Below are 26,650 nucleotides of genomic sequence, written 5' to 3'. Positions count from 1 at the left end.
AAATAAATTAAATGAAAACCGTGCGCTCTCACGTTTTTGCAAGAGATTTTTGGACGCTTACGCGTAGAAACATATCTAGAGTATGGAATTCTATTTTTAATAAGGCGCTCACGAAATTTGTATATTTAAATTTAGATAAATATGCGAGTGGCCAATTATCACAGGTGAGGAAATACAATTTCTTGACAGAAATTTGAATGTACCATGTTTAGTACTAGTGCACAATGTATTTACATTAATTAAATATTATATTCAATCTCAAAGTTTCCCACTGATGGTGTTACTTTCTAAAAAATAACAAATATATATTCCCACATATAAGCGTTCATTCACTCTATTTCCCCCGCTATCAGATGAGTAATCGGCAAACATTTTCACAACGCCTTGTTGGGCGCCATTCATTTGGTTTGCCACGACGCTTAGTTGGTCATCATTAATATAAAAATACACACGAATATATGTTAACAGTTGTGTATTATTTTTTGTCAAATTTTCGGCCCACATTAGCTGCCCAGCAGCTGATTGAATTGTGTTGGCCAGCAACAGCACAAATCTGCCAATTTGATGATACTGCAACAAATGTGCTGCCTGAAAATATTATTTATAAAAATCAGCGAAAAGCGCATATATTTGATTGTGGCAGCGTCTTCAGAAGCGGAGGCACCAGCCAACAGGCCAACCAGCCAGGCCACCACAAAAAACATCATACCAAGTCGGAGCACCGGGCCACCACCTTTTAAGGATGCGCCAAACAACGGAGGAGAATGCCGACGACAGCTTGACGTTGGCGGCGTGCGCGCTTGTTTGCCTTTCTGACAACCAGCCGCATCGCCAGCAGCTACGGGTGCGGATATTTCTACGGATATGAGTACGGGACACGATGAAAAATATTACGCATTCCAACACGGAAAAGCTCAAGTAGCCGTCTTTATCTGGCACGTCTTTATCTTAAAAACCTTTTCTTATATATAAGGGAACATTTATTAGCTATAAACTTAGACTCATTGACATACCACACATCATAATGGTACGCTTTTTCTCCCTGTGCAGCGGCATAGCAGACTGCATTACACGGTGTATTGCAAAGCTGTATTTTTAAATTGAATATTGTGCCAAGAAAATATTAATATATGAGCATATATTTATGAATCTCTTCAAGTGGTATTTCGATATTTTTAATGTTTAATTTGCATTTAATGCCTTTAATTCAATGCACATGTTTGGTTCAACAGGGCGTATGTGTGATCAATAAATAGATGCATTGTAAAGAATCCAATGTGCAACAGCTGCAGATGCTACATGGGGTTTTAAGATTTAATTTTAACTGAAATTGTTAACTATGGTATATATATTGCAATTCTTTCTCTAATCATGTACAACTTTAATATTATGCACTTTTTTTCGAGAAATTTTCCTTTTCTTTTCCTTTTTTTTAGACCGATAAACACATTTAAAGTAGCACAACTCAAAGGCAAAGACGCAGCAAGCAACCAGCAGAAGTCCTCCGGAAAAGGCGATGGCCCCGCGAAACTGATCAAAGGTGAGAGCCTTGAAAGGATCCTCCCGCACCCTTGTTATCTCCTCGTGGATCATGCGTCGCATGTCCAGATCGCGTGCCCACTTTTGCATATGACCCGATTCGATGATATGCTGAACCACCGGGTTGATCTGGTGCAGGAGATGGTACTTCTTCGGCAGTAGCATGGTAACCAAATAGACATACAGGGATTCTCGTCGATCGAAGCAGTAGAGACGATCCCGTTGGACTCGAGGATTGTAGAAGGAGTGCTGCCTGGAAACAGCAACGGCAATATGTTCGTGTTGAGCTGCATCATTTAGGCAGTCCACTAAATTGTAGCACATCTGAAACTTTTCGCGAATGTATTTGAAGATCTGAAAATGGATTCCCATTATTTTTGGATAAGGTTCCGTAATTTGAAATGGGGGTTACCAACCTCCCCATCCTTGTTCAGGTGTCTCACATTCTCGGAGGTGCCCATCACGGTCATTTTATTGCTATAGATCTCTTGCAGAGTGTGGATCTGATAGGAACTACGTGGAGTTGTCAGTGTGCTGATCAGAAAACTCTGATATGTATTGCTAAAGAAAAAGCCCATTAGAAAAGAAATCGCAAACAATTGCCTTAAAGTAAATGGAAAATCCTGTGCGGGAATGGCCTGGTTAAGCAAGATTCCCAACACCCTCAAGCAGATGGGGAAATATCCATTGAGATTTCGCAGTTTGAAGTCAGAGACGCGTTGAGCCAGCCAAACCACCAGAGAGCATGTGACCACAAAGATTCCGATCAGGAATCCAGCATCCGCATTGAAAGTGGCCACGAAATTGAAGAACCCATGTCTGCGCTTTGCCCTGGCCACACACCATGTGAGTTCGTCCTGGTGATAAGGAATGGAACTGGACACGAACTGACTGATGCTCGGGTCCTCATCTATTCCACCGATTAGCATCTCTATTTCACTGTGGTCAAGTGTAATAACATATGACATAAATTATATTTTGGGCAAATATTATTTTTCTTACCCATCGATCAGTTGCTGGAAAAGGTGGTACAAATTGCTGTTTTCGCCCTGCAATTCGATGGTAACGTGCAGGCGTTCGGCGATGGTCTGCACCATTTGGTACTCGATTCCACTCAACTTGAACTTTTCACCAGACTCAGTTTCAGTGCCTAAAATGGCTCCATCACCGTCCTCCTCTGGATCAGCATAGCTCTCATCGTCCGCTTCCCCATAATTTGGAGATGTGTCGTTGTAGTCATCTCCATCCCCATGCAAGCCGTAGTAGTAGTCAACGGGCTGCTCCTCGCTGTTGCGAAAGATATAGGGTTCCCATGGACGAAACGATGCTGTGAGAGGACATCCACTGAGATCGCGGGGGAATTTATCCTCGAACTTCGCCTGAAAAAATTCCTCAATAGTGGCTGCCGGCTTAGAGAAATTGAAACTCAAATCATTCTCTAGTTCATCGACATCTGTTGTATTGTTAGGGGACTCATCAGCGTTATCCTTGTTATTAGAATCATTTCGGCTATCGTAGTTTGATTCAGGAGATACACTTGTACTTACAAGTGCATTTTCAGAATAATCATTGGTAGGCGTAACATATTTCCTTACCAAGTTTTCTATTGTTTTAATAGATTTATAAAACCTAGTTGCATCCACATTTTCATCATAATTCTCTTGGCTTGGTGACATATTTTCAACAGTTACAGTTTCTCCCGTGTTTATATTATTCTCCTTAACTTCATGACTAGTATTAGCCTGTGAACTTTCCTCAAACTGTTCACCACTTTCCTGGTCTCCATCTCCCTCCTCCTGGTATCCATCTCCCTCCTCTCCATCATTTTCGTCCTCGATCTCCGTTTCTTCACTCGGATAATCGCAGGCATCCAGTAATTCCACAGATATCACGCGATTACCACAATTATTGTCTGGATGGTAGGGAAATACGGTTTTGCCGTAGTAAACTTGGTTTTCCTCGCTCTGCCCTATAACATTCACATTGAAGATCCTCTTGTTAATAAAGGTCAGAAGAAGTTCCACCATTAGGTCAGTCATCTCCTCGTCCGTTTCCTCCAAACTGGCCAAATAGACGACGAACTGGGCCAGAGGATTCCAGTTGACCATGCCTTTCCAGTGCTCGAATACCTCATCTAGGTCCTCATCTTCCAGGCTCTCCACAATGAGGAAATAGCACTGTGGCTTCTCGTTCATAAGAAAATTCGATGTGGAAGGACCCTCCCTGGAGTTGGTTATCACAAGGCTCCAAGGATACTTCTCATAATTGTTCATACCTCTTAGAAACTGCCCTTCGATATTGGGCAACTGATAATTACGATTGAAGCAGAGTACTGAGCCGGAGAGTCCATCCCCAGAATCAAAATATTTCCGCAGCAATGCCAGGGTGCAAGCTTCCAGTCCCTTATCCTCCGTTGGAACCTTCATCAGATTTATTCCGAATCCGTGGACTCCGGAATGCTGACTCGAGAGCAACAGCAAGGCTGCCAACCAAAATCGTTGCTCAGGTGTGGACATGCCGCAAACGAATGACTGAGCCACGCCCATTTACCACGCCCACTTAGGGCAGGCAACGCACTCCCAGCCCCCAAGGGAACGGACTTGGGTATTATACCGCAATTATGTTAATTTTCAATCTCCGGACTTATTCGAGCCCCTCGGCCGCGACTGTTGGGCATGAATAATAGTTTTCCCCTCATTCAGTTCGGTCTGTTTGTTTAGGCCACGTTTTTATGGCCCCGCCATAAGCGCCGAAGCTCCAGTTGAATTGCGACAAGTCTTATCTGAAATCTCTCTGAACCAATATACCACAATTCCTGCAACTCAAGTTAGATGAACTCAGTGCTAGCACTTTAGCTTTTCGGTTGGAAAATTATTGGTGCAATATACAAGGTATACAAAAAATGCGCCAAGCTATGAAAGTAATTTTGATTTATTTTGTAGTTTGAATTAATACAAAAGGGTAAGCCTTTTAGCTTTTCGTTCTAACTTTCTTTGGAAGTACCGACAAGAAATCAAACCAATTTCCTAGATGCATTGTACAGCACTGACTATACTTTGACTATTTCTTACCACGGTCGGGTAGAGTCTTACCCATTTGACAATAAATACAAATCGCGGGAACAACAAGGCCTGACATTTTGAAATCATAAATTATATCATATCCACTGTATGTAAATGAAAAAAAAAATAGTAAATAAAGCGCGTGTGCATAAAAAACAAAATAGACGACCACATGCAATTGAATTGCAAAATCTTGGTGGTCACCAGATATTGATCCAGCAAATTGGCCTCATTTTTATTTATCGCTTGGCCAGCACCATATTTCAAAAACGCACGATTTTTATGGCTTGCATTGTGCAAGAGGTACCATTTTCAATTTTCATATTCGTCAATTAATAGCCAGCAGTAAACGTTGAACACTTTTATTGCTCACACCTTCACAAACATTAAAACCAATCAGTTCTTAATCGGAACTATCTGAAACACTAAAACACCACAGTTAGCCAATCAATACTCAATTATTGCAAGATTGTTGCTAATACTGTGTCTATAAGTTACAGAAGTTGAATAATCAGGCAGTTTTGTTTCCATGGCCGGTGGTAAAAGTTGGGCCAGCTTTAAATTCTGTGGTCATGAGCTACAAAGTATGTTAAGTATGTAGAATATTTGAAATGCGTTAAGCGGGCGAGTAATTCCACTAAGATAAGCCACTTGCTATGTCTCATCTCTGATCTTAAATTAATAATAAATTACATTATTTCAAATGGCTCTGTATGTACCACAAAAAAAGAACCATAAAAATCACTTGCCTAGTCGGTATGGTAATTTGTTAAAACATATTTGTGTCTGCAGCACAAAAGGAACTAGACTTGTTTTTTACTTTCGAATGTAGATTGCGGATTATTGAATAAGTACATAAATTTAGAATGCGGCCGAGTAAATGAGTACATAAATTTAATATATTTTTCTTACTCTCTTAAACCACGACCACTTTTTGTTGCGTGAATATGCTAAACCAGGATTTAAGTATTTCAAGTGATATTAATATTTTAAAGTCATTACTTTAATAATTTGCTCTCCAATTGGTACTGTGACCACCCAATCATTAAGCTACTATTTGTATATATCATGAACAAACCTTTCAGTGACTCATTTGACAAAAGGTATTCGAATTTCGTTATGCCACAAGCGTGCATTTCGGGCAATTTATTAGCTTGACGTTTGAAAACAAAGCCGGCATGCATGTCCGGCGCACTTCAACCCCTCTGTCTCCATAATGGATATAGTATATCGGATCAGTCTGGTCTGCCATACTTCGCATTGGCCACAGGCGTCAAACTCAGAGTCAGTTGCAGCACTTTTGGCATGGGGCTGACCTTCGCCAAGAGAATAGAAACTGCGATCATAACTGCACCTAAAAAAAAGATCATTATCGAACATGTAGAGATGGAAAAGAAAGTAAATATATTATGAAAGCATAGCTTTGCAAAAATATTAATCACCAAATATCAAAAAACTATTTCAGCTTCAATATGGCACATCATTTTTCATTCAGTAAAATCTTAAATGACCCTCATTTATTTATTTCTGTGTGCATATGGGTAACTGGTGACCACACATACTTCAAGACTGATTTATTAAGCTTATAGTTGAAGTAATAATAACTCTCCAGCCGCAGTGCTCGAATTTTATTGGAGGATATTGATAATCCAGTGGTATTCACAATCGGCGGAAAACGAAAGTATGCGCCACAAAAATAACACGAAACAATTGTGGCTGTATATCTGTGAGTGTCTGTGGGAAACCGAAACCGGCTGTTGGCACACCCTCTGCGGAGGTGGAGCCTTCAAGCCACATTGGCCTAATTGGTATAAATGCAGACCATTACGGAAAACCAAGAGGCAAGCACTTAAGCAGGCCTATTAAAATCGCTTTAGAATTAGTGCTGATCGCGATATTAGTTGATTGGGTTCCGTCGCCTGGAATGCTTGGCCTAAAAGGTCCCAGACCTATCCAAGTGCCCGAAATGTTTACCGAATCCACCAACTTCGTCAAGACCTTGTCGCCGATGACAGAGCCAGTAATGAAACTGTCAACGGGTGACAAGAGCTGCCTCCGTCCACCTAGATTGATTCAATTAAACTCACATTTGTGCGCACAGAATGCGCAAATGAAGCAATTGCACGTTGACGATGACAAGGCATTTGGAGAATTTGAAACCAGCGGATAGCCAGAAAGCCTTAATTTGAAACATATTTAAAGTTCATTTCGTAATGGACACAATGAGAGGAGTTATGTAGGTTATTATTTTGCTTTAAGGTACATGGAGAACAGAGTTCGACACATTTTGATTAAACACAATTTTAGTTTTGCTACATTTTTTGTTATAACGTACATTATTGAAGTAAAATTATTAAAAATTAATAAGTAAAATCCATTAAAATCTGTTTTTGTATTCTAATGTTTGTTTAATTTTGCATTTTTCCCGGTGTGCAGACTTAGGCCACCGTATGGCGATGCGGCTATTAATCTTCAGGTGTTCCAGTGTTCCAGTATTCAAGTGTTCATCGTCACCGAGTCATATGGAGCGAGTGGCAAGCAGACCTGTCGCTGATTTTGTTTCTCCGCGGATTGGTTACTTTCGAAACGGCCAAGCCAAAACGCCTAATGAGCATCGGTCCAGGGCGTTGTTGTGAAAGGAAACTCATGATAGTTGTGATAGTTTTGATAGCTTTGATAGCCGCGAATCGCCCCGGGATAGGCACAAGCCGCCTACGTTTCCGCCCGGCTCGCATGTCGTAACATCTGAATCGGATCGGATCAGATCGGATTGGATTACCCGGTTATATCACTGCATGCTGGCCATATCGGCTGACATTGGCCACAGCCTTGAACCGGCGTGGTTAGAACCGGTACTACATAAACGTTTATTTAGATCGTAACTTGGTATTAGCTTGGGTCCAAGTGTTCTCCGAAAATACCTCAATTAAGAAAGTGAGCCAGTGACAAAGTGAATGTCGATTGGGCTTGGCCCATTAGCATGTGTTAATGAAAGTAATTATCAATGATAATGCCCCAAGCAGCAGTACTCATCCACGCATTGGTTATTTCGAGAGCAAATAAACGAACACCGTGTGTCACAATGCAAACAAATGCCAAATCGAGGCACTTAATGCTAACTTGGCTAATTCTGCCCGCAAACCAGTTTCGATATAGCGGCTGCAGTCACCTTTTTTGCATAACCCCTTTTAAGTGGGGCTTTTCACGATTTTTTTCCTTCTTTTGGATTAGCGCACAGTCGACGAAAATTGTCGGCAGAGAACATTTTGGTGGGTTTTCAATTTGGGGCACCCGGGCCCCGAAAATTCAAATCGTTTGGTATACTTTCCATTTTCAAATGGGTGCAAGCAAGTTGGTCCCTCAAACGAGCCGGCTCTTTGGTCTCATGGGCTTTCACTGGCTCCGATATTGGTCAAATGTAAATGGGTTCCTGCCAACATGTTATGAAACTCGAATCCAGTTCAGCTCAGTTGGACAACTCCGTTGGAAATCGAGTCTGTGTGTGCTAAGCTCTAGCACCTGTCCTGCATTTGCCACTAGCGGAACGAAAAGGTACTGGGTACATTTTATTTATAATTAAATGCAGTCAACAGCACGCGGAATTCGAATGAGACACAATCACTTATTAATCTCCGAGAATTTAAATATAGCTTAGTATCAAAACTGAGAAGAAAATCCAGTCTGTGTTCGCTGAAATTAATAAATAAAATAAATATAAAAGGGTGTAATATAAATCACTTATTTGACTGGCCAATTACTTATCAACTCTGGGGGCTCTGAAAATGTAAATAATGCTTGCAATAGCTTGAAAATCCAGTTAAGAAGCTAGTTTAAACTAACAAATAGGGACATGTTTTAAGTTAGCCAATTCATGGGGATATATAAATCTTAAATTCAAGTAAACAATTACTGAAAATTTAAATGCAGCATTGTATATTCCAAAAAAATCAATAAAACTAAATTCATTTGAGCTGAACTGGCCTTTCGAACTGGTTGTGGTATTTTAATTGCCACTCCAGTACATTTAATTTATAACTGTCTGTTTACCTTAAATTCCGACGCATCACCATGCGGTACAATGGACTCTCCATTCACAAAAACAGCCGCTGATATGCTGATACAAACGCCGAAATTCACCAAATGCGAAAATAAAACCGAATAAGTTATTTATTGGCAAGGCGATAATGAACTTGTAAAAAGAGTTCAGCCCAAATAACAACTGAATTACAACAATTGGCCGTCGCGTTGGCAGCACTCATAACTTGCAGACTTTAATGCAAATTTGCGGAAACTGGCACCACGGAGCGTATGAGTGATGTGTCCCCAGCAGAAAAGCTGCTCTGAATGTCCGCCCATCGAGTATAAGAGTTGCACTGCAGCAGGAGCCGACCAGGTTGATAGGTTGTTAGGCCAATATAAAGTAACAAGCAACCCACTCTTATAAAATTCGGTGCGCCTGGCAAACGGAACGCAGTCGCAAAACGGCAACCGCTACGCTCGGACGTGTCGCGCGATCAGTAAAGAGCAAAAGACCAGAAATTTAGGATTAAGTAAAATATAACAGCCACTACTCAACAACCAGCGGCAGCAAGCTCAAAGTGTATCAAATGTAAGCAAATGCCAGATGAAGCACAAATTGCCTCGGCCACAAAACAAAAGACTTAGGCAACGAACGCGACGATAGCTGCCACTTCGCGAAGTGCGGTTTCCAACGGTTAAAGTGCAAATTGCCGTGCATTTAGTTAACTACTCGACTGCAGCTTGTGAGGCGTTGCCAATGCCACTCTCACCGTTTGAATTCCGAATCAAAAAATAACACATATAGAGCCCATCTAACTTAATTGGCAAATCAATAGCCGAAGCCAAGGGTATGCTGTTGCACATTGTAAATTATTAGCCAAATGCGCCAATCGCGTGTGTCAGTGTGTTTTAGTTTGTGGCCAAAAGAAGCCGCTGCGGCCGGAGAACGGAACTGTGTTAATTAAGTTTTGTTGGCAAACGCATTTTTGTTTAGTTCGGTTTTTGGGCCCAATTAAAATCGATCGCTGCCGCAAAGTGCAGCCACTCTACGTGACTGCCGACTTATACTGGATTTATGACCGCATATCAATGTGCATATATCTGCTGGCTCTAAGGAAGCTGTTACGACGACCTTTTCCGTAGTTGGCAAAATAAAAAAATTCACAAGCAGGTGTTAATCAACCTTCGACAAGCATGCATCCGTTCAACTCCGCAGCGGTTTTGTGTTTTATGAGAACACCAAAATTGGGCGATTCAAATAGGATCAAAGTAAAGTAGTACAACTCAATTGAAATTAAAGATTTTCGGTCTCATGTCCATTGTGGAACGCGTGAGAATTCGCCAAGCGACAAGGTGCAAAACATTGTAACATTGTGATTCAGATAAGGCAACACACCATCCAATCGCATAGTCGTAGTGTGCAGTACTAGTTGGTGCAACTAGGTTGAAGTTATTTTTTCTTAATCGGCCTCTGGCGTCCAATGGGGGAACAACACTTTTCGTTGCGTCACGTTTGGCTATGGAGATGTCTCAAAGGGACTCCATTAATTAATGTGCTGTCCAAATCTGGCCCACAAAGTCTGGCATGCCTTTTATTAGCCCAATTGTCTACACACAGATTTATGCTCCCAATGAATAATGTAAATAATATTAGGCCTTTGTCTAAAAGTTTCTTTAGGCCGAAGTTTTTATAATGTTTTTCATTGATTTATATGTTTAGGGCTGTAATATATTTTATGCCCATTTGAATGCCCATTACTAGTAGAGTAAAAGGGTATACTATATTCGTTGAAAAGTATGTAACAGCTAAAAGGAAGGGTTTCCGACCCCCTAAGTACATTATATATTCTGGATAAGGAATGTGAAGCATAAGATCAAATTGGTTCACAATAGTTAACCGTTTTGGACTATGATATAACGAAATTCTTACATATTTACAATCAGTAGTCCCTTATCATTGAATAAAAGTGCACGTCTAAAGAGGAAAAACAAGCCATTTTAAAAGGTTACTGAGCCAAACATTTTATTAAACTGCTACATCGTAGTTAATAATTCGGCCAAGAGGTTTCTATCGTGCAGCCAAGTTGTTTTCAGCATACGCTTTCAAACCATTTCGTGCTGAAAGTTAATGGACAAATTAAACGAAAATTAAGCGAAATTTCATTGGGCTGCCATAGCTCATCATCGTGGATGGCTATTAAGCGAAATGCGCACTTTAGCCAAAAAAACCAACAACATTTAATAACATGTAATATAAAAAACAAGTGGCTTGGGGTTTTGAGGCTTGTAGCTCTTGTCTTGTAAACTTTTTGTAAGCAGTTTGTTCCGCTTGCCGCCCAGTGAGCCCAATACACTGGTGACAAAAACGCCAGTCGAGTTTTCATCTTCACATTTCTTCTCTGAATTTTGTTGTGTTGTGGCTTTGGGAAACTGCCTGAGTTTCCGCTCGATGTTGCACAAGTGTTATGTAAAGTGCACAGGTGCGCAGAAATAAATCTATTTTACGCATGTTGCGCCGGAATTAGCCTTGACTTTTTACTCTCTGTTTTTTGTACACCATCAAATGCCAGTTGCCAGCTTGGAAGTTACAAAAATTCAATTATCTTCAACTGCTTATCGTGGCACGCGCCAATGAAAGTTTCATGCAGCACGTTGGCCATGTTTCTCTGCAATTTGCCAGATTCAAACGAGTCTGGGAGTTGTCTCCGCATTTAATAGTATATGATTTGAGCGAAATCAGCGACAACTGCCCACAGCCAATCGGCCAAAATATTCAAATGCCTCTGACCAGTGGATAGCAAATTAAAGTGTCAGTTCCTTATGTCTCCGCACTAACCAAAACTTGCTGAGCAATTAAAAAAATGCATACGCTTTGTTGTTACACTGCGACAAATCGAGTCAATAATATAAGATTGATTTGGGATATAATATAAATAGTTTAATTGCAATAGTATAACAAAATATCTGCATTTTTATTAGTGCATCTCTTGCAACTGAACATTGAGTTCGTGTATGCGAGTGGGATACGACTGGCGTGAGAAATAAAAGCACGCCGCAGATGCAAGCGCAAGTATCTGATGGATACGGACACTTCAATCCGGACTGACCCGGCTGCATTGCGAACTCATTTGAATACAATCGCCAAGCCCACTCGTCATTTTGCAGTCTGCACTCCACAATCCGCAATCCACATACCGGCATCGGCACCGGAATTCGCACATTTACATGTAATATGTATCACCGTCAATATCTTTTTCTACATTTGGTTAGAAAGGCTTCTGATATGACAGCGAACTAACCTTATTGGTTTCATTTAAACTGAGTGAATTGGCTGGGAATTTCATTAAATAGTTTACGGCATTGTATGTAGATTGTAACTCACCAATTAAAAATGCATCGTCTGCAAATGCTTTAATGCACTTGCTAATCGTTTGAAGCTAATTCATTCAACAGCACGATCCAGGGTTTCTGGTACTTCACCTATTGATTATGCATTTACTGCGTGTAGTTTTCAAAGTTTTTACACTACAAATAAAAATTCATAAATTAAAATAAAAGTCGGAATGTGATTAAAAAAATAGTATTTTTCACGATGTTCTTAATCAAATGTAGACCATATTCAAAGCCATTTATAGAAACAATATCTTCAATTGATGTAATGTTTCATATTCATTAAGGTTTTCGAAGGGTAAGGTATTTATTCAAGTACAAAACAATTTTCCATAAGATGCAATTTTTATGTTGGGAAAATTTCTGATTCCGATTTCCTCCCATGACGATTGTCCGGAAATAGAAATGATAGATAAACCCCAGCAAACGCTGAATTGCGCCAGTTAAAATTCTGGACTTGCAGTGGCTGCAACTCCAAGTAATTCTGTTTGATTGCTCTCTTTGCTATATTTTGCAGACCTCCTCTTGCCATGATTCGCATCCTAGTTGGAGTGATCTGTGTGGTCCTTTGGTCGCCGGTTAGCCAGGCTCTAACCCCTGGCTTGCAGGTGGCCAAGCAGTGGAAACTCCATCGCTTTAACTTCGAACCTCAGGCTCCGGTCTCCGATCCGAATTTCTACAATCCTCAAAATGTTCTTATCACGGGCTTGGCTGTTACGGATGACCGGATATTTGTGGCCACACCAAAGCTCTTCTCGGGAGTACCCTCGACTGTGAGTTGGGTTTCCAAGGCCCAGTTCGGGGATTCCCCCACCCTGAACGCCTACCCGGATTGGTCCTTCTCCAACACAGGACGCAGTGACTTCAATTGCAGCGATCTCATCCTGACTTCGGTTTACCGCCTGCGTGTGGATTCCTGCAACCGCATTTGGCTGCTGGATGCCGGAATATCGCGATCCCTGGAGGATTACGAAATCACCTGCCCGCCAAAGATCCTGGTCGTGGATTTGGCAACGGATCGAGTTGTAAGACGTATTGATTTCCCCCCGGAGGTCCTGCGGGGAGAGTCCCTGTTCACCAACATGGTGATTGATGAGACGACGGCCAAGGGATGCGATGATGTGTTCGTCTACATCACTGACACCGTGGAGCCGGGAATTATAGTGTACGACAGTGGAAAGGATGTCACCTGGCGGGTATCCCACCCAGCCATGTATCCTGATCCGGATTTTGCACAGTCCGAGATTCATGAGCATCGCTTTGTCCTGATGGACGGAGTGGTCGGCTTGGCTTTCGATGAGCGTACCGGTGTGGTTTACTTCCAGCCTTTGGCCACTGATAGGTGAGTCATCTATTAATAGAAACAATTTGATAGGTAATTCAATCGTTAGGTAGAAAACCAACCAGTACATTCAGCCGCAAATTACCCTCAAAATACAAAAAAAAATACCTTTATTGACTTGAGGTAATTGGTCACGTAACTTAAGGAAGGTATGATTAGCTATAATGCCTTACATTGCCTTTTAAGTTTCAATGCTAGGTTAACTGTTGAAATAATGAACATTAAATTAATTCGAATAACTTCCAGTTATGTTGGGCACAAACTAAAATCTATATATGGCCGGAGATTATTTAAAAATAAATAGGTTGCTTTGTTAAATATAACTATAAATATTATTGAATACTATGAGTGCTTTGATGATTAGGTTTTCCGAATCAAAAATAGTAATAATAGCTAATGTTGTCTTTTTATTTTCCAGAGTTTTCTCCGTGCACAAGAACGTCCTGCGTGCGGGTCCTTTGCCAGATGGCAAAATGCTGGATGTGAAACTGGTGGGCAAGAAGAGCTCCCAAGGCATTGGCCTCGCCGTATCCCCGTTCGACAGCAGCCTGATCTTCAGTCCACTGACTGAAACAGCCATCGCCTCGTGGAATCCAACGACAAACCAGCAATCGGTGCTGACTTTCGATCGCGATCAGTTGCAGTTTGTGGCGGATATCACCACCACAAAATCGGAGCCGGGTGTTATCTATGCCATATCCTCGAAGTTCCATCGCTTCTTCCTAAAGAACCTGAATCCCAGTGAGTTTAACAATCGCATTGTCAGGCTGGAGCTGCCCGCTGGTAACTCGCTGCTGGGTCATCGAGTCGCCCTACCCGCACCGCCCACTCACAATAGTTTGTTGAACTACGGCATTTACAATACCCACGGTCAGGCCTCGACGAATGCCCTGCAAACGTACTTCACCAGTCCGGCGCTGACCACGCCCTTTACCACCAAATCGACCCTTAAGTTCGAGACCGGCGGCAGTCTCAACTATGCTCCTCGCAATCCTTTCACCGCTCTGAATCAGGGAGAGGCCTTCCCGCCCAGCAAGGCGACCAGGGACAACTCCCAGCGATCCTATTTGGACACTCTAGCTGGCACCACCGCTCCGGCGGCCACCGCCCGAGTGGTTTCGGTGCCACCCACCGTCTTCAGCGGCCGTCATAGTGGCTACTACTATCAGCGATCCACGAGGTCGGTAAATCAGCAGTGAAAGACAACTCTGCGTATACGCAATGCTCCAGCAGCTGATGTAAATATAAAATGTAAATTCAATAAATTATTTTAATGACATATCTGCTTCTGTGTATTGAATGCGACCATTTACTGAGTGATTTGTACAACAAATATGCTGTGGAGCTATATAACGAAAAGTTTGAGTTGTAACTTCCTATTGGAAATTTGATATATTATCATGGATTCAAAGTTCAAAAACGAACTCATCTGTATAAAACCCGTATTCCGGAAATGTATAGATGGTAAATTAGCCGCTTTTAACTTATATCTCCAACAAATATTATTTATAGTTTCTCTTCTCCAGCAAGAAAGCTACAAAGTCTGATTAATGCTGGCAATAAAGCATACTATTACATTTTACTTTCAAACCAATTAATTAAACATTAATATCGGCGGCGACACTTTTCCGAGGATTATTTTCGCATTAATATGCATTGAATGGCAGTGTCACAGCTCAGGCGATTAGCGAAGACATTAGCTATAAAGTCGGAACGAGTCTGCAACAGGTGGCAAATTAGTGTGATAACACATATACCAAATGAGGAACACGGCATTAGAGATTGCCTGCATTGGATACTCTGGCTAGGTGATAGCCCAACTTCCGGCAGTTACTCCACGCATCGTTGGCTATAAATATTACTTAATTTTGAAAATAAAAATTTCGTTCATTAGCACTTTTCTCGAGTGGAAGGCAAAGTAGAGTAAGGTTAAATTAAATGTTCGAAGAAGAATATGAAACTTAATTTTTTGCTAAACCCAAATACGAATTTAGCGACCAGTTCGGGTATTCTGTTTTAAATGCCATTCATAATTTGTGGCTAAAACCGGTTGATTGGCAGGCGTCGGTGGGATAAGATATAATCGCCCGCTCCACGCAGTAATTGATAAAAAAAACAAGATACAAATTGCACAGGGGCAAGGTGGACAGATCTGCGATATTTGCATGCAGGCAGGTGTGTGGGATTGGTTAATTAATTATGAATGTGATTTTGGGCAATCAATTGAGGCACTTTCTAATTGAATTTAAATATATTACACGCTTGTATTAGCCATGCAGTACTGTTATTGCATTTTAAATACTTCCCAATTAGTTTACAAACTTATCCGAAAATATATAACTGGTTTCATTGATACATTACTTTTTAGCACTTCATTTTATCTGCACTTCCTTACGATGTTTAGCTAACTTGCATGATTATTACAAACCTGATACAAAATCATAAAATATATATTTCAGAAAAAGTTTGCTAATTTTATTATTGCATTGGATTATAAAAAATAGTTGAGTTCCCCGACTATCAGATACCCGTTACTCAGCTAGTGAAATTGCGAACAAGAAATTTCAACGTTTTCTGGAATATCGGTGGAACGAAAAAAAACTTTAAAATTTGTTAATAGTGTGGGCTTGGCAAAAAGTTTGTTGCAAATCTATAGAAAATTACAAGATATATAAAAAAGTGTAAAAATACCACAACATTTTTCAGATCGACTCGGCTATTGATCCTGATCAAGAATAAATATACTTTATATGGTCGGAAACGTTTCCTTCTGCCTTTTACAAACTTTTAAACGAATCTCGCATACCCTTTTACTCTACAAAAAAATTATATTAAAAACAATTTCTTAATTTGAATGCAGATTTTTTGAGAATTGCGCCAGAAACATTTGGAGGTATGCCACTTCAAAATACGATTAAGTTAAGTTGAGTTATGGAGTTCTACATCATAACATCAAAAAAATTAAAAAAAAAAAATAAATTTCTAAATTTGAATGCAGATTTTCAGAGAATGGCGCCAGAAACATTTAGAGGTATGCCACTTCAAAATCCGATTAAGATAAGTTACTCAAAGTTACTGAGATCGAGGCGTTCATACGGACAGACGGACGAACGGACTCAGCTATTGATGCTGATCAAGAATATACATATATACTTTATATGGTCGGAAACGATTCCTTCTGCCTGTTACATACTTGTCAACGAATCTAGTATACCCTTTTATTATATAACGGGTATAAATATAAAGGAAAAGTGAGTAAAGAGTTCGAACCCGTAAAGATTTTATAGCTTTGCGCTCATTTAAATTGAATGCATAACCCCGTCCATAAAGCTTTGTTTAAATATTATGATCCCCAAACGAAAAAGATTGTATAAAGCGACCAAAGTGGACAGATAGTCCAAGTGGACAAATTGATTTTTGATTAATTAAACAAATTAAGCCTAGTTACCGTCCAAAGCACAGTCGTTGCACTCAACAGACACAAACGAGGCGTGAAACAACAGCCAAACAAGTTTTTTGCCACATTTAATGAGTTTATTTCTCCATTTTAGTGGTTTGTGGAATAATTCTCAGTGGCGCGCGCCTCCGCCACTTTAGTTTTGCATATAGAAGGCAATAGGCCATTCTGATCATAAAGCCATAAGCACCCAATGATTTATTTATTGGGAATATGTGTTCATTTAGCATGTTTAAGATTATTGTGTGCGATATCGTGCTTCCGAAAATATCAAAGTCATTCAGGCAATTAAGTTTTACTTGCAGTGCCAATTTTAATTTGCTTTTTTCGGTTGCCGCGGCGTCTAGCGTAGTAATAATACTTTATCCAAAAATTTTGCTTTTGATGTAAACACTATGGACTCAGGTATTTCTTATTTTATTTTTAAAGCTTGGAATAAAAAATATATAAATACATGTTTCCCATAAGCTTATGCGTTATGCATCTATACAATTTTAGTACCTGAATTTTCATTTAATTTATTATTCTAAGTTAGGTTCTTCTATAAGTAAGTGTACTGGTAGTTCACATCTTAAGGAACCCATTAACTATAAAGTCCACCGACTGAATCACGGCATTTCGATATTCATACGCTTGGTTAGCAAGACAGGTGATAACAGCTTTGACATAAATCAGTCCCTGACTAGTTCGGGTTTTTTTCAATGTCAACACATTAAATCTCTTTTGTGTCTGTTGAATTCTGTTTAAGCTATGTTTGCATCTCAACTATTAAGTTATGTGATTTTTTATAGCCTAATAAATACTTAGCCATTTGAAAACTAGTTCACTTAATTTGCATTATGACATATTGATAAACGAAATACCACTGCAAATTTAAGTTACTACTTAGTTATTTTTAAAATCGCCTATTTATATATTTCATCAATAAACATTTAAACAGCGAAATACCCGCAGCAAGGGTAAGACAACAAAAAATGAGACTCCAGGAAAATGAGCATATATAATATATGAGCACCAAGCAGATTCAAAATACAATTTAAAAACCAGTTGGAACAAGTAAGATATCTTGAAATGGCTTCTGGTTTTGTTGTCTCCCAATTTCGCATGGTTTTTGGAGTGCGATGGTTTAGTATAATGGCAAAAGCCCCCGCGTAAGGATCTCCCATCGTGCCAAATAGCTCTTAAAATGTAAGACGTGAAAACACTAAAAAGTTGACAAAACTCAGTGATAGCAATGATGTTTGATCCTAGGCTCATTCTAGCCCTTGCTGTGTGGATCGCTTACCCGAATCATTGCCTGGGTCAGTACCACATTAATCCTCCCAAGACCATCTTTCCGGACTTGGAGCTTCCCTCGGATCATAAGCATACAGCCACAGTTTTTGAATGGAAGAATCTGCAGTACGGCTTCCCCAGTGAACAAGAGCGGGAGCAGCTGATCCGAGATGGTCGCTATAATCCGGATAGTCCCATACCCATTGACATCGACGTTTATTACCCACGTAAGCATCACACAAGAGTATTGCGGGAGTCACAGATATACTTGTATTCATTTTTTACGTTGAATAATCAATTAGTAACATCTGTGTAGCCAAAGCCGCTGTCAGCCAAAAAATTTGCATTTTGAAAAGGCACAGTTAACTTAACAAGTCGATTACAGATTATATTAATTACTAAACTGGGAATAAATGTTCAATATTTTTTCAATAAGAAGAATAGGAATAGGTATAGGTCCTTTTATAATACTATTTGTTTTACAATGTTAATGCTGATGACCTTGTACTCTAAATACTCTTCACTTCATTTTCCAGCTAATGGCAGTCCACCTCGTCACTTTGTGACGTCACCCCGCTTTGGACAGGGAGTTCCCTTTTCCCTGGCCTACGTCACCAATGTGCAGCGGGAGAACGGAAGTGAAATCCAGGCCTATCCCAGCTACCAGTGGCACAGCAGCCACGGAGCGAACTGCGATGGTCTAACGTCGGTGTACCGGATTCACATCGATGCCTGTGGTCAGATGTGGGTCCTGGACAGCGGGGAAATAGAGTTCGTGCAGCACTGCGCCCCACAGGTTGTGGTCTTTGACTTGGCCACCAATCAGTTGATCCATAGGTATCGTCTGCCCGAAACATCCTACAAGGCGAAGGTCAGTAGATTCGTGAATATATTTGCAGACATCAGGGATCCACCGCCCAGTGGGCAGTGCAAGGATGTGTTTGCCTATCTGGCGGATCCCACCAGCAAGGCCATAGTGGTGTACGATGTCGTGGGCCAGAGCTCCTGGCGCATCGAGAACAAATTCACCTATCCGGATGCCAGGTTCGGAACGCACTCGGTGGCTGGTGAGAGTTTCGAGCTGCTCGATGGACCTCTGGCTTTGGCGGTGACTCCTTTGGGACTGGGACTGCGCCGCCATCTGATTTTTCACGCGCTGTCCAACGAACTGGAGCTGGCCATTCCGTTGGATATCCTGAATAATGCCACCAACTGGCAAAAGGGCTTCAGCTCCTCCCTGTCAGACTTCGTTACCTTGGGTAGAAGAGGGGTTCAGTGCGCCACACATGCGATAAGCAGACAGGGATTCTGGTTCTGCGGCTTCCTGGAGCCCATCGGCATTTTCGGCTGGGACATACGAAGGCCCTACGATCGGGGAAACGTCCAGCCACTTGCTCTAAATCCGGTTACACTGCAATTCGTGAGTGGCATAAAGATCGTCCGGAGACCTGCTGATGGACAGGAGGAACTGTGGCTGCTCTCCGATCGGCTGCAGAAGATATTTGCCGGAACCATTGACTACGGGGAAATCAATTATCGGGTGATGCGCTGCGATGTAGAGGATCTGCTGCAGGGGCGGGTCTGCTTTTAGGTGCCCAATTCTGGTGCGCAGAGACCTCGAGATCTGTGTAAACACTCTTAAGCCGACAGAAAAGATGTCCAACCATAAATCTTGGGACCATTCGAAAGTGTTTGCTTGACCGCCACAGGTACACGACCTTTGTCTTTGATTTTGATGGTCAATTACACTCGCAAAAATAAATACCAAAATGTCAATCGCGCGGAGGGTGGGGAAAAGACATGTTTAAATTTTAAATTTATTCGCATATTAAAAATTACGTATAATAACTAAAAATTAAATAAATAACCTGATCCTATTAACATATTAAATATGAAAAGCTATTCAAAGCTATTCAGGAATTATTAATTGAATTAAAATGTTAAGATTTTATTTTGCCAAACACTACGTACGAGATATGTAGCTCAAGTTTTTGTGAGTGTACTTCAGATTGAAGGCTAAGAACTTTAGGGCCTACCTGCACATCTTTAGTCTTCGGCAATCGTTTGAACCGCGCGGAACTGTCACTTAGCAGGTTCTCAGTTAAAAGCCATGTTGGTCGTCCTCTTCGCGCTATTCTGTGCAGTCCAGGGCCAGCGGTTGGTCCTCAAGGAGCTGCACACCCTGCACCAGTGGACGAACCTCAGTCTGGGCGATGATCTGGCCAAGGGCAATCGCTTTCTGCCGGTGGATGTGGACATTGAGTACGGCGATGAGGGCAGACATCGCACCTTCCTCACGATTCCGCGACTGGGGATGGCCACACCCTTCACACTGGCCACCGTGGTTGCGGAGCACAATGAGCTGGTGGAGAATCCCAGACTGGCGCCCTATCCCAACGAGGAGTGGCATGTGCCGCCCAACAACTGCTCTGGCATCACCTCAGCCATTAGGACCTATGTAAGTACAAATATAAAAATCCTTTGCTCATTTTATACATTAACTAGTATAAATACGTTTTACCTGGATTTAATACTTGGCTTGCCGGGAATGTTTGTAGTCTTTGCTTAAAATTCTTGCTTATATTCTCTCAGATTGACGAATGCTGGCGTCTCTGGGTGGTGGACTCAGGGCAAGTAAACTCCCTGCAGTTGTGCCCGCCCCAAATCCTCACCTTCGACCTGGTGAAGGACGAACTGGTGCAGCGACACCCACTTCCGCCCGATGCCTACATCCCCAGCGTGTCCATCTTCACGGCTTTGGTGGTGGATCTGGCCGCGAGTGGCACTCCCAATCGATGTGTGGGCGGCAGGGCCTACATAGCCGATGCCTGGGGATATGGCCTGATCGTATTTGACTCCTTGACGGGACGATCCTGGCGCATAGAGCACGAGTCCATGAAGCCATCACCTTTGCTGGGACTAGGCCGCTCCAGCAACTCGCAGGCGGGAATATTCACAGTGAGCCTCAGTCCCAGTGAAGTGGAAGGTAACACCGCGAACCAAATTCTAAAAATGAACAAAAAATTTAAGGATGTAATTTAAGGAAACATTTATAGTAACCAATCCCAATTTACAGAGCGCTTTTTGTACTTCCACACGCTGAACGCCTTCAATGAGGTCAGGGTGTCGCTCTCCCTGGTCAACAACGAGACCTTCTGGAAGTCCACGAATGCCAGCAGAGATGGCTTCCACAGCCTGGGCACGCGGGGAATCCAGTGCGAATCGGAGGTAATGGACCAGTCGGGGAATCTCTACTGCAGCCTCATCAGCTTGGGAGCTCTGGTGAAATGGGAGGAGTCGGAGGCCAACTACACGGCGGACGACCTGCGTGTGGTGGCCTACAATCCGCACAAGATCAAGTTCGTCACGGGGCTCAAGATCAACCGGAATTCCAAGGGAGAGGAGGAGCTGTGGGCCTTGAGCAGCCAGCCGAAACTGTTTGTGGGCGGCGAGTTGCCCGAGAACGAGGTCAAGTTCCAAATAATTGGCTGCCGAACCGCTGACCTGCTTGCCAATACGCCGTGTACAGTGGGCGCTGCAGAAGCCACGCCCACCAACGTTTAATTAAATCTTAGGTGTAACTAGTTTGAATCTGCGTCTATCGATTACACCGATTTGAATTGCTAGCTGTAGAAGGCTGGCCGCTGTGGCGCAACTTTCGCCTATCGATAGGCGGTGCTTACATTAGTAACTGTGGTTAGCTGCTTGCTATGGCGTTTGCATTGCTAACTGTAGACAGCTTTCTGCTATGTTACGGGCCTATGGTAGCCAATTGGAATATTAAAAATTGTCTAGCTGGCAGTTATCTTATTGGAAAAGTGTAAAACTCTAATTACTTATTGGAACCACGTCCCACTAGATTTTAAGAAATAATCGATAGCAGCCGGTAAATATCGGTATCGAAGTGCCGGGCGAACATCGGCTTAAGTGCCAGCTCTATGTTTACGTGTAGAACTTTATTTTCGATTTAGTTTTGTTTACCAATAAATTTCGTTAGCTATGACCAATCTACAACGCTGGCTGTTTTACGCATCGCTCTTCGCGATTCCCTACCTTTCCGTTCTTTTGGGAACAGTGCAAACGCAATTGACTACCAAGTACTTTCTGCACATTCAGCTTCTGCCACTTGCTCTCCTCGTGATTTTCGGGGTGAGTTCATGTATAGGAATCTAGATAACTACTCCTACTGACTACTACTGCATACTGCCCTAAGATCTATTCCGTTTGGACTGTTCTATATAGAACTCTGACGTTCAACGATTGTCCCGTGGCCGCCAAGGAGCTGCAGGATGAAATTCTGGAGGCTCGCAAGGATCTGATAGCCCAAGGATTCCGGTTTCGGGACTAATGGGGAACTAGGGGACCTCCAGCTCCCAGGACTTGTGCATGTTAATCTGTAATTCCATTATTTATAAAACAAAAATCACGCAATTTTAAGCAACTCCGCATTTTGTGTGGGCGAGAGGCTTGTTGGCTCTGATTTCCCCAGTGCCGGAAGTTTGGTGGCCAAATTATGTTGAGGTTTTGATAAAACATGCTTGGAAAGAATGAAACACAGTTGTAAAAGCATATATGTATGTACGAATAAATCCATCCTTAATTGGGTTGTGTTCACTGAGAGCTGCTTGAAATACCTCTAATACAGTATGCATCTGAACTAAAATAATAAATAGTCCGGCAGAAATCGGTTCTTTAATTTCCAAATATAAATATTGTCGATTAAAGAGCGAGCAGAACTTATTTCCTAATGCTAGGATATTGAAAGCGAGTATGAAATACATTATAATGCAAATCAAAAGAGTATGAAAGCTTCGGCTATCTAAAACTCCTCTCTCATTTCGCTCTACACTTGGCTCAAACTCACTCTCCGACTGAAACTCCCGATCGCGAGTCTGGAATATGAACCCAACAGAAGCCCATCCCAAATTATAGTGCAGTTAGGTCTCACTCTTCTTCCAGTCTGGAAATCGGCTTTTGACTGGAACTGGAACTGCGGCCTAAGCGCCAAGCTCTCTACAACAAACAACAGTTCGCGCTCAGCCACCGAACCGCTAACAACACGACTGCTGCTCGTTACTTGCTGGCACATACCTCTATATATTAGGAATTTGAAGAACGAGAAGCCTGAAGATGAGTCACAAAATCGCCGCCGTCTGCCTCCTGATGAGCTGCGTGATTGCCTCCGTCTATGGCGCTGCTAAGGTGAGTTTCCGGCTCGGAAAACCCTCCGTGAAGCCAACGAAAAATCCGCAGGCCAAACTTAGCCATTACACAACCGCAAAGCGTGTCAGGGGCACTCCGTATGGCATTTAACATTTACATACTTATGTATTTAGGTGAAGACGTGATTGAGTCGAACAACTAAATAGATGGGGTGTAGATGAAAAATACATAATACAAAAAAAGCATAGAAAAGCTGCACCCTTTTCGTGGCAGCAACAAGTGGCATTTCGAGAGTTTAACGAACTGTGCCACCAGTCTCAGTCGTCGGATCGGAAAATGCCGCCACCGTGGAAAAGCGTAGATATGTATGCATGTATGTACATATGTATAAGTGAGGCGGAGAGCGCCCTGTTGCTCTGTTGTTATTTTCATTTGGGCAAAGAACCGGTTCGGAGACCAGTTTCGATTTCTCACAGAAGAACCGGTGTTCGCCGGCTCAGCCCCAACTGCAACTTCATTCTACACTGAACACAACGTGCATGGGGTCCCAAAAAGTTTCAGCTAAGTCAAGCAGGAGATACCTTGTGGACATATTCATTTCAAGCTTAGCAATTTCTAACACTAGATAGTTTCTCTTTAATGAATTGTTAATGTAAAGTAATTATTTCAGAGCATATGTGTATTTCATTTTAGCCATTGCAAATTGTTTATTATACGATTATAATTTGATTTTTTTATTAATTATGTATGCTAAAGATATATTTAGAGAAACAAGTGTTAGGGTATTTAAATGACATATATTTCATCGCAGACTACTAATAGAAAGGATTACCTGGGTTTCTACAATTAGTCATCCATATTTTTGCACTCTCACAACCCCGTTAAGGTGTTTTCATCACGTTCCAAAGCCAGGTATAATTTTTTTGTGTGCACATATGTGCGGTACAATGGTTCATGTATGTATGTACATATATACTTCGCTGAGTCTGCTGCTGTTGTTGTTTAGATCGAGAAGAATGGCGCGGGTTCTTTCAGCGATGTGTCATTAGCTTTTATATAACTTCAACTCCAGCAAAAAGCCATTTGCATTTGTGTTCATACACGTCAGTAGATACTTGTGATTATTTTCTTTATTTTTCATTGCCCCTGCTTTTCGGTTGGCATTGTGTTCAGACATTTGCGCTTCGATCACGGGCTTTCAGAAATGTACTTATATTTGGCATCTAAACACAGCTTCAATTGGGCTAAAATAATAGTCAACTGAAATTACATTAAATGCCTTTGATTGCACAGCCATATGTATTACAAGCACGTAAGCTTTAAAATAGGGCATTTGCTGGAAAATATTTTATTGTTTGCTATTTAAGGCTAACTGTACGCAATTCTTAATTTTGGGAGCTTGGTGAATACTTAAAAGAATGCTAAAGTCAGCAATATATCTCTGATAAATAGGTTCATAAATGTGTCACCATTTCTGAATTTATTTCAATTGGGGGAGTAAGCTCAAGATAAGAAACCAAATATATAATATATACATATAAAATACACACATTTCCATGTCAAATCTGAATACCATATTGCCTCTAATAAATATCCAATAATAAATAAATCGCAGTTAAAGCCTTAAGTTACAATTTTTCAAAAGACAATATGGCTGAGTATAATGTACTACTAAATGTTCAATTTAAATCAAGCCGTAAGATATTTGATACGCACATATAGGTTCATATTTATTTTCCTTTTCTACGGCATTCATGTGCATGGCGTCCAAGTTCAGCAATATTTTGGCTCGTTGACTGGAGCGTGTGGCTGTTGTCCCCAATTGATAAACAAAGGGTAGCCATATTTGGGCCCTGTCCCCTCAGCCGCAAGTGATTTGCATGCCTCGGCTTGGCTGCACTCTCGAAAAATGCAAATTACGCAATGCACCCTCAATGACCATTGAAAAGACTTCAACCATTACATATAATGATAGGTGGCTAACAAGTAATGCAACGTAAATTGCCTTAAAATGATTGATTAAAATGAGTGCGAAATTGAATTGAATCAAAATCTTGTGAAACCTATTAATTCTTGAGATGTTCTATAAAGACTATTAAGACTAGTAAAATGTTTCAAAATTTAATGACAATCACACTAAGTATAAGTATATAATATATAAGACTAACTTACCATACCCTGTTCTGCGCTGCAGGTGCCCATTTCCATCTACTACGAGTCCCTGTGCCCGGACAGCGCCAAGTTCATTACGGAGCAGGTGTATCCGGCGGTGAAGGGAGAGCTGCGTGATGTGGTGGAACTCACCTTCGTACCATTCGGAAAGTCTCAGGTGAGTGGCCCCGTGGCCCCTTGGCCCCGTTTATCGGCAGGACAATGGCTCATTTGCATGGCTCCTGGCCTGGCCTCCTCCCCAGTTCTTTACCCAGGGCTCCGAGGTGACGTTCACCTGCCACCACGGCCCGAACGAGTGCTATGGCAACAAGGTGCATGCCTGCGCCATAGAGCACATCCAGGCCAACTCCTACCAGGTGGAGTACACGCGCGAGTCGCTCACGATGGACTTCATCAACTGCCTGATGAAGGCCGGAAAGAATTTCCCGGACAACGTCTATCCCGGCCAGCGATGCGCCTCGGAGAACCACATCAACAACTGGGAGAACATCAAGACCTGCGCCAACTCCACCGAGGGAAGCGTTCTGCTCAGGAAGGCCGGCGAGGCCACCATGCGGCTCAAGGAGCCCCTGACCAGCGTCCCCACCATCCTGTTCAATGAGGTCAGTAAATCCTATTACATTAAATGCATCACTGCAGTTAGCCTTGCATTTTTAAAATAATAAGCAATCCTATGTCCTTGACCAATCCCCTCCTGATAATGGAAACCATTATATTCTTCCACTCTCAGCAATTCGACAAGAAGGTCAATGACCGCGCCCAGGTCAACTTCGTGGGCACCATCTGCAAATACGTATCCGCCCCGCAGCCGCGCATCTGCAACCAGCACAATGGAGCCTCGACTCCATCCTTGGCCAGCGTAAGCGCCATCCTTAGCTCCCTGCTGGGTCTTTGGTTTATCCGCTCCTTCTACTAAGCTAAGCTAAGCTCAACTGTCCACTCTCTCCGACGTTTCCGCTTATGTAACTCTTCCAAGTCAGCTCTGAACTCTGGCAATCGGGAATCTCAACACTTAATGCTGTATTTTACTCTCGAACTTCTTGTTGGTTTGTTTTTAGGCCAATTGAAACGCAAGCCGTCCAATTATGCAGCTCGAATATGTGTATCAGAAATAAGAAATTCGTTTTGAAAGAGCTGATCGTAAAGTAGCAATTTAATAAAGTTGATATAAAACATGATACCGGAAGCCTTTTTCTATTGTAACATTGAAGGTAAGTCGGTTTTAATGAA

The 26,650-nt window shown here is 41.8% G+C and overlaps 6 protein-coding genes across 8 annotated transcripts; 5 read left to right on the top strand and 1 right to left on the bottom strand.

The window, feature by feature from the left end:
- Positions 1 to 1,365: 1,365 nt before the first annotated feature.
- Positions 1,366 to 4,055, bottom strand: LOC6553474. The gene is made up of 4 exons (XM_001980232.2): positions 3,183 to 4,055; positions 2,542 to 3,026; positions 1,956 to 2,478; positions 1,366 to 1,893 (listed from the first exon to the last, which is right to left on the bottom strand). The coding sequence occupies exons 1-4, from the start codon at positions 4,053 to 4,055 to the stop codon at positions 1,366 to 1,368; spliced, it is 2,409 nt and encodes an 802-aa protein (XP_001980268.2).
- A 5,007-nt stretch (positions 4,056 to 9,062) lies between these two features.
- On the top strand, positions 9,063 to 14,631 carry LOC6553475 (major royal jelly protein 1). 2 transcript variants are annotated; one of them, XM_001980233.3, is made up of 3 exons: positions 9,063 to 9,210; positions 12,529 to 13,353; positions 13,772 to 14,631. In XM_001980233.3, exons 2-3 carry the CDS (start codon positions 12,542 to 12,544, stop codon positions 14,550 to 14,552), a joined length of 1,593 nt encoding a protein of 530 aa, XP_001980269.1. In that variant the 5' UTR covers positions 9,063 to 9,210; positions 12,529 to 12,541; the 3' UTR covers positions 14,553 to 14,631. The 2 variants fall into 2 exon arrangements, with proteins under 2 accessions (XP_001980269.1, XP_026831678.1); XM_026975877.1 differs by lacking the exon at positions 9,063 to 9,210 and adding an exon at positions 9,243 to 9,469 and having other exon boundaries at positions 13,772 to 14,585.
- A 3,291-nt stretch (positions 14,632 to 17,922) lies between these two features.
- On the top strand, positions 17,923 to 19,896 carry LOC6553476 (protein yellow). Its single transcript, XM_001980234.3, has 3 exons — positions 17,923 to 17,998; positions 18,062 to 18,312; positions 18,622 to 19,896. Coding segments are annotated over exons 1-3 (1,308 nt in total). The 5' UTR covers positions 17,923 to 17,996; the 3' UTR covers positions 19,677 to 19,896.
- Positions 19,897 to 20,131: 235 nt separating this feature from the next.
- On the top strand, positions 20,132 to 21,912 carry LOC6553477 (protein yellow). The gene is made up of 3 exons (XM_001980235.3): positions 20,132 to 20,543; positions 20,678 to 21,071; positions 21,162 to 21,912. The coding sequence occupies exons 1-3, from the start codon at positions 20,196 to 20,198 to the stop codon at positions 21,647 to 21,649; spliced, it is 1,230 nt and encodes a 409-aa protein (XP_001980271.1). The 5' UTR covers positions 20,132 to 20,195; the 3' UTR covers positions 21,650 to 21,912.
- A 69-nt stretch (positions 21,913 to 21,981) lies between these two features.
- On the top strand, positions 21,982 to 22,705 carry LOC6553478 (dolichol-phosphate mannosyltransferase subunit 3). Its single transcript, XM_001980236.3, has 2 exons — positions 21,982 to 22,234; positions 22,299 to 22,705. The coding sequence occupies exons 1-2, from the start codon at positions 22,085 to 22,087 to the stop codon at positions 22,431 to 22,433; spliced, it is 285 nt and encodes a 94-aa protein (XP_001980272.1). The 5' UTR covers positions 21,982 to 22,084; the 3' UTR covers positions 22,434 to 22,705.
- Positions 22,706 to 23,082: 377 nt separating this feature from the next.
- LOC6553479 (GILT-like protein 1) lies at positions 23,083 to 26,600 on the top strand. 2 transcript variants are annotated; one of them, XM_026975895.1, is made up of 5 exons: positions 23,083 to 23,287; positions 25,443 to 25,577; positions 25,663 to 26,022; positions 26,151 to 26,279; positions 26,479 to 26,600. In XM_026975895.1, exons 1-5 carry the CDS (start codon positions 23,216 to 23,218, stop codon positions 26,485 to 26,487), a joined length of 705 nt encoding a protein of 234 aa, XP_026831696.1. In that variant the 5' UTR covers positions 23,083 to 23,215; the 3' UTR covers positions 26,488 to 26,600. The 2 variants fall into 2 exon arrangements, with proteins under 2 accessions (XP_026831696.1, XP_001980273.1); XM_001980237.3 differs by having other exon boundaries at positions 26,151 to 26,600.
- The last annotated feature ends 50 nt before the right edge of the window (positions 26,601 to 26,650 follow it).

This window comes from Drosophila erecta, unplaced genomic scaffold (assembly GCF_003286155.1).
Source record: "Drosophila erecta strain 14021-0224.00,06,07 unplaced genomic scaffold, DereRS2 tig00000000-arrow-pilon, whole genome shotgun sequence".
Classification (NCBI taxonomy): domain Eukaryota; kingdom Metazoa; phylum Arthropoda; class Insecta; order Diptera; family Drosophilidae; genus Drosophila; species Drosophila erecta.
Note: the sequence above shows the minus strand (reverse complement) of the source record. Positions and strands in the feature narration are given on the sequence as shown.

Excerpts from the sequence above, each read along its gene's own strand:
- LOC6553474 (XM_001980232.2), bottom strand. The coding sequence starts at position 4,055 with ATGTCCACACCTGAGCAACGATTTTGGTTGGCAGCCTTGCTGTTGCTC. Across the intron at positions 3,027-3,182 it reads AAGAGAATTATGATGAAAAT|GATAACGCTGATGAGTCCCC; the intron begins GTGGATGCAACT and ends TCTAATAACAAG. Across the intron at positions 1,894-1,955 it reads ACCTGAACAAGGATGGGGAG|ATCTTCAAATACATTCGCGA; the intron begins GTTGGTAACCCC and ends ATCCATTTTCAG.
- LOC6553475 (XM_001980233.3), top strand. The coding sequence starts at position 12,542 with ATGATTCGCATCCTAGTTGGAGTGATCTGTGTGGTCCTTTGGTCGCCG. Across the intron at positions 13,354-13,771 it reads CAGCCTTTGGCCACTGATAG|AGTTTTCTCCGTGCACAAGA; the intron begins GTGAGTCATCTA and ends TTTATTTTCCAG.
- LOC6553476 (XM_001980234.3), top strand. Across the intron at positions 18,313-18,621 it reads CATCGACGTTTATTACCCAC|CTAATGGCAGTCCACCTCGT; the intron begins GTAAGCATCACA and ends TTCATTTTCCAG.
- LOC6553477 (XM_001980235.3), top strand. The coding sequence starts at position 20,196 with ATGTTGGTCGTCCTCTTCGCGCTATTCTGTGCAGTCCAGGGCCAGCGG. Across the intron at positions 20,544-20,677 it reads CCTCAGCCATTAGGACCTAT|ATTGACGAATGCTGGCGTCT; the intron begins GTAAGTACAAAT and ends ATATTCTCTCAG. Across the intron at positions 21,072-21,161 it reads CAGTCCCAGTGAAGTGGAAG|AGCGCTTTTTGTACTTCCAC; the intron begins GTAACACCGCGA and ends CCCAATTTACAG.
- LOC6553478 (XM_001980236.3), top strand. The coding sequence starts at position 22,085 with ATGACCAATCTACAACGCTGGCTGTTTTACGCATCGCTCTTCGCGATT. Across the intron at positions 22,235-22,298 it reads CTCTCCTCGTGATTTTCGGG|ATCTATTCCGTTTGGACTGT; the intron begins GTGAGTTCATGT and ends TACTGCCCTAAG.
- LOC6553479 (XM_001980237.3), top strand. The coding sequence starts at position 23,216 with ATGAGTCACAAAATCGCCGCCGTCTGCCTCCTGATGAGCTGCGTGATT. Across the intron at positions 25,578-25,662 it reads TACCATTCGGAAAGTCTCAG|TTCTTTACCCAGGGCTCCGA; the intron begins GTGAGTGGCCCC and ends CCTCCTCCCCAG. Across the intron at positions 26,023-26,150 it reads CCACCATCCTGTTCAATGAG|CAATTCGACAAGAAGGTCAA; the intron begins GTCAGTAAATCC and ends TTCCACTCTCAG.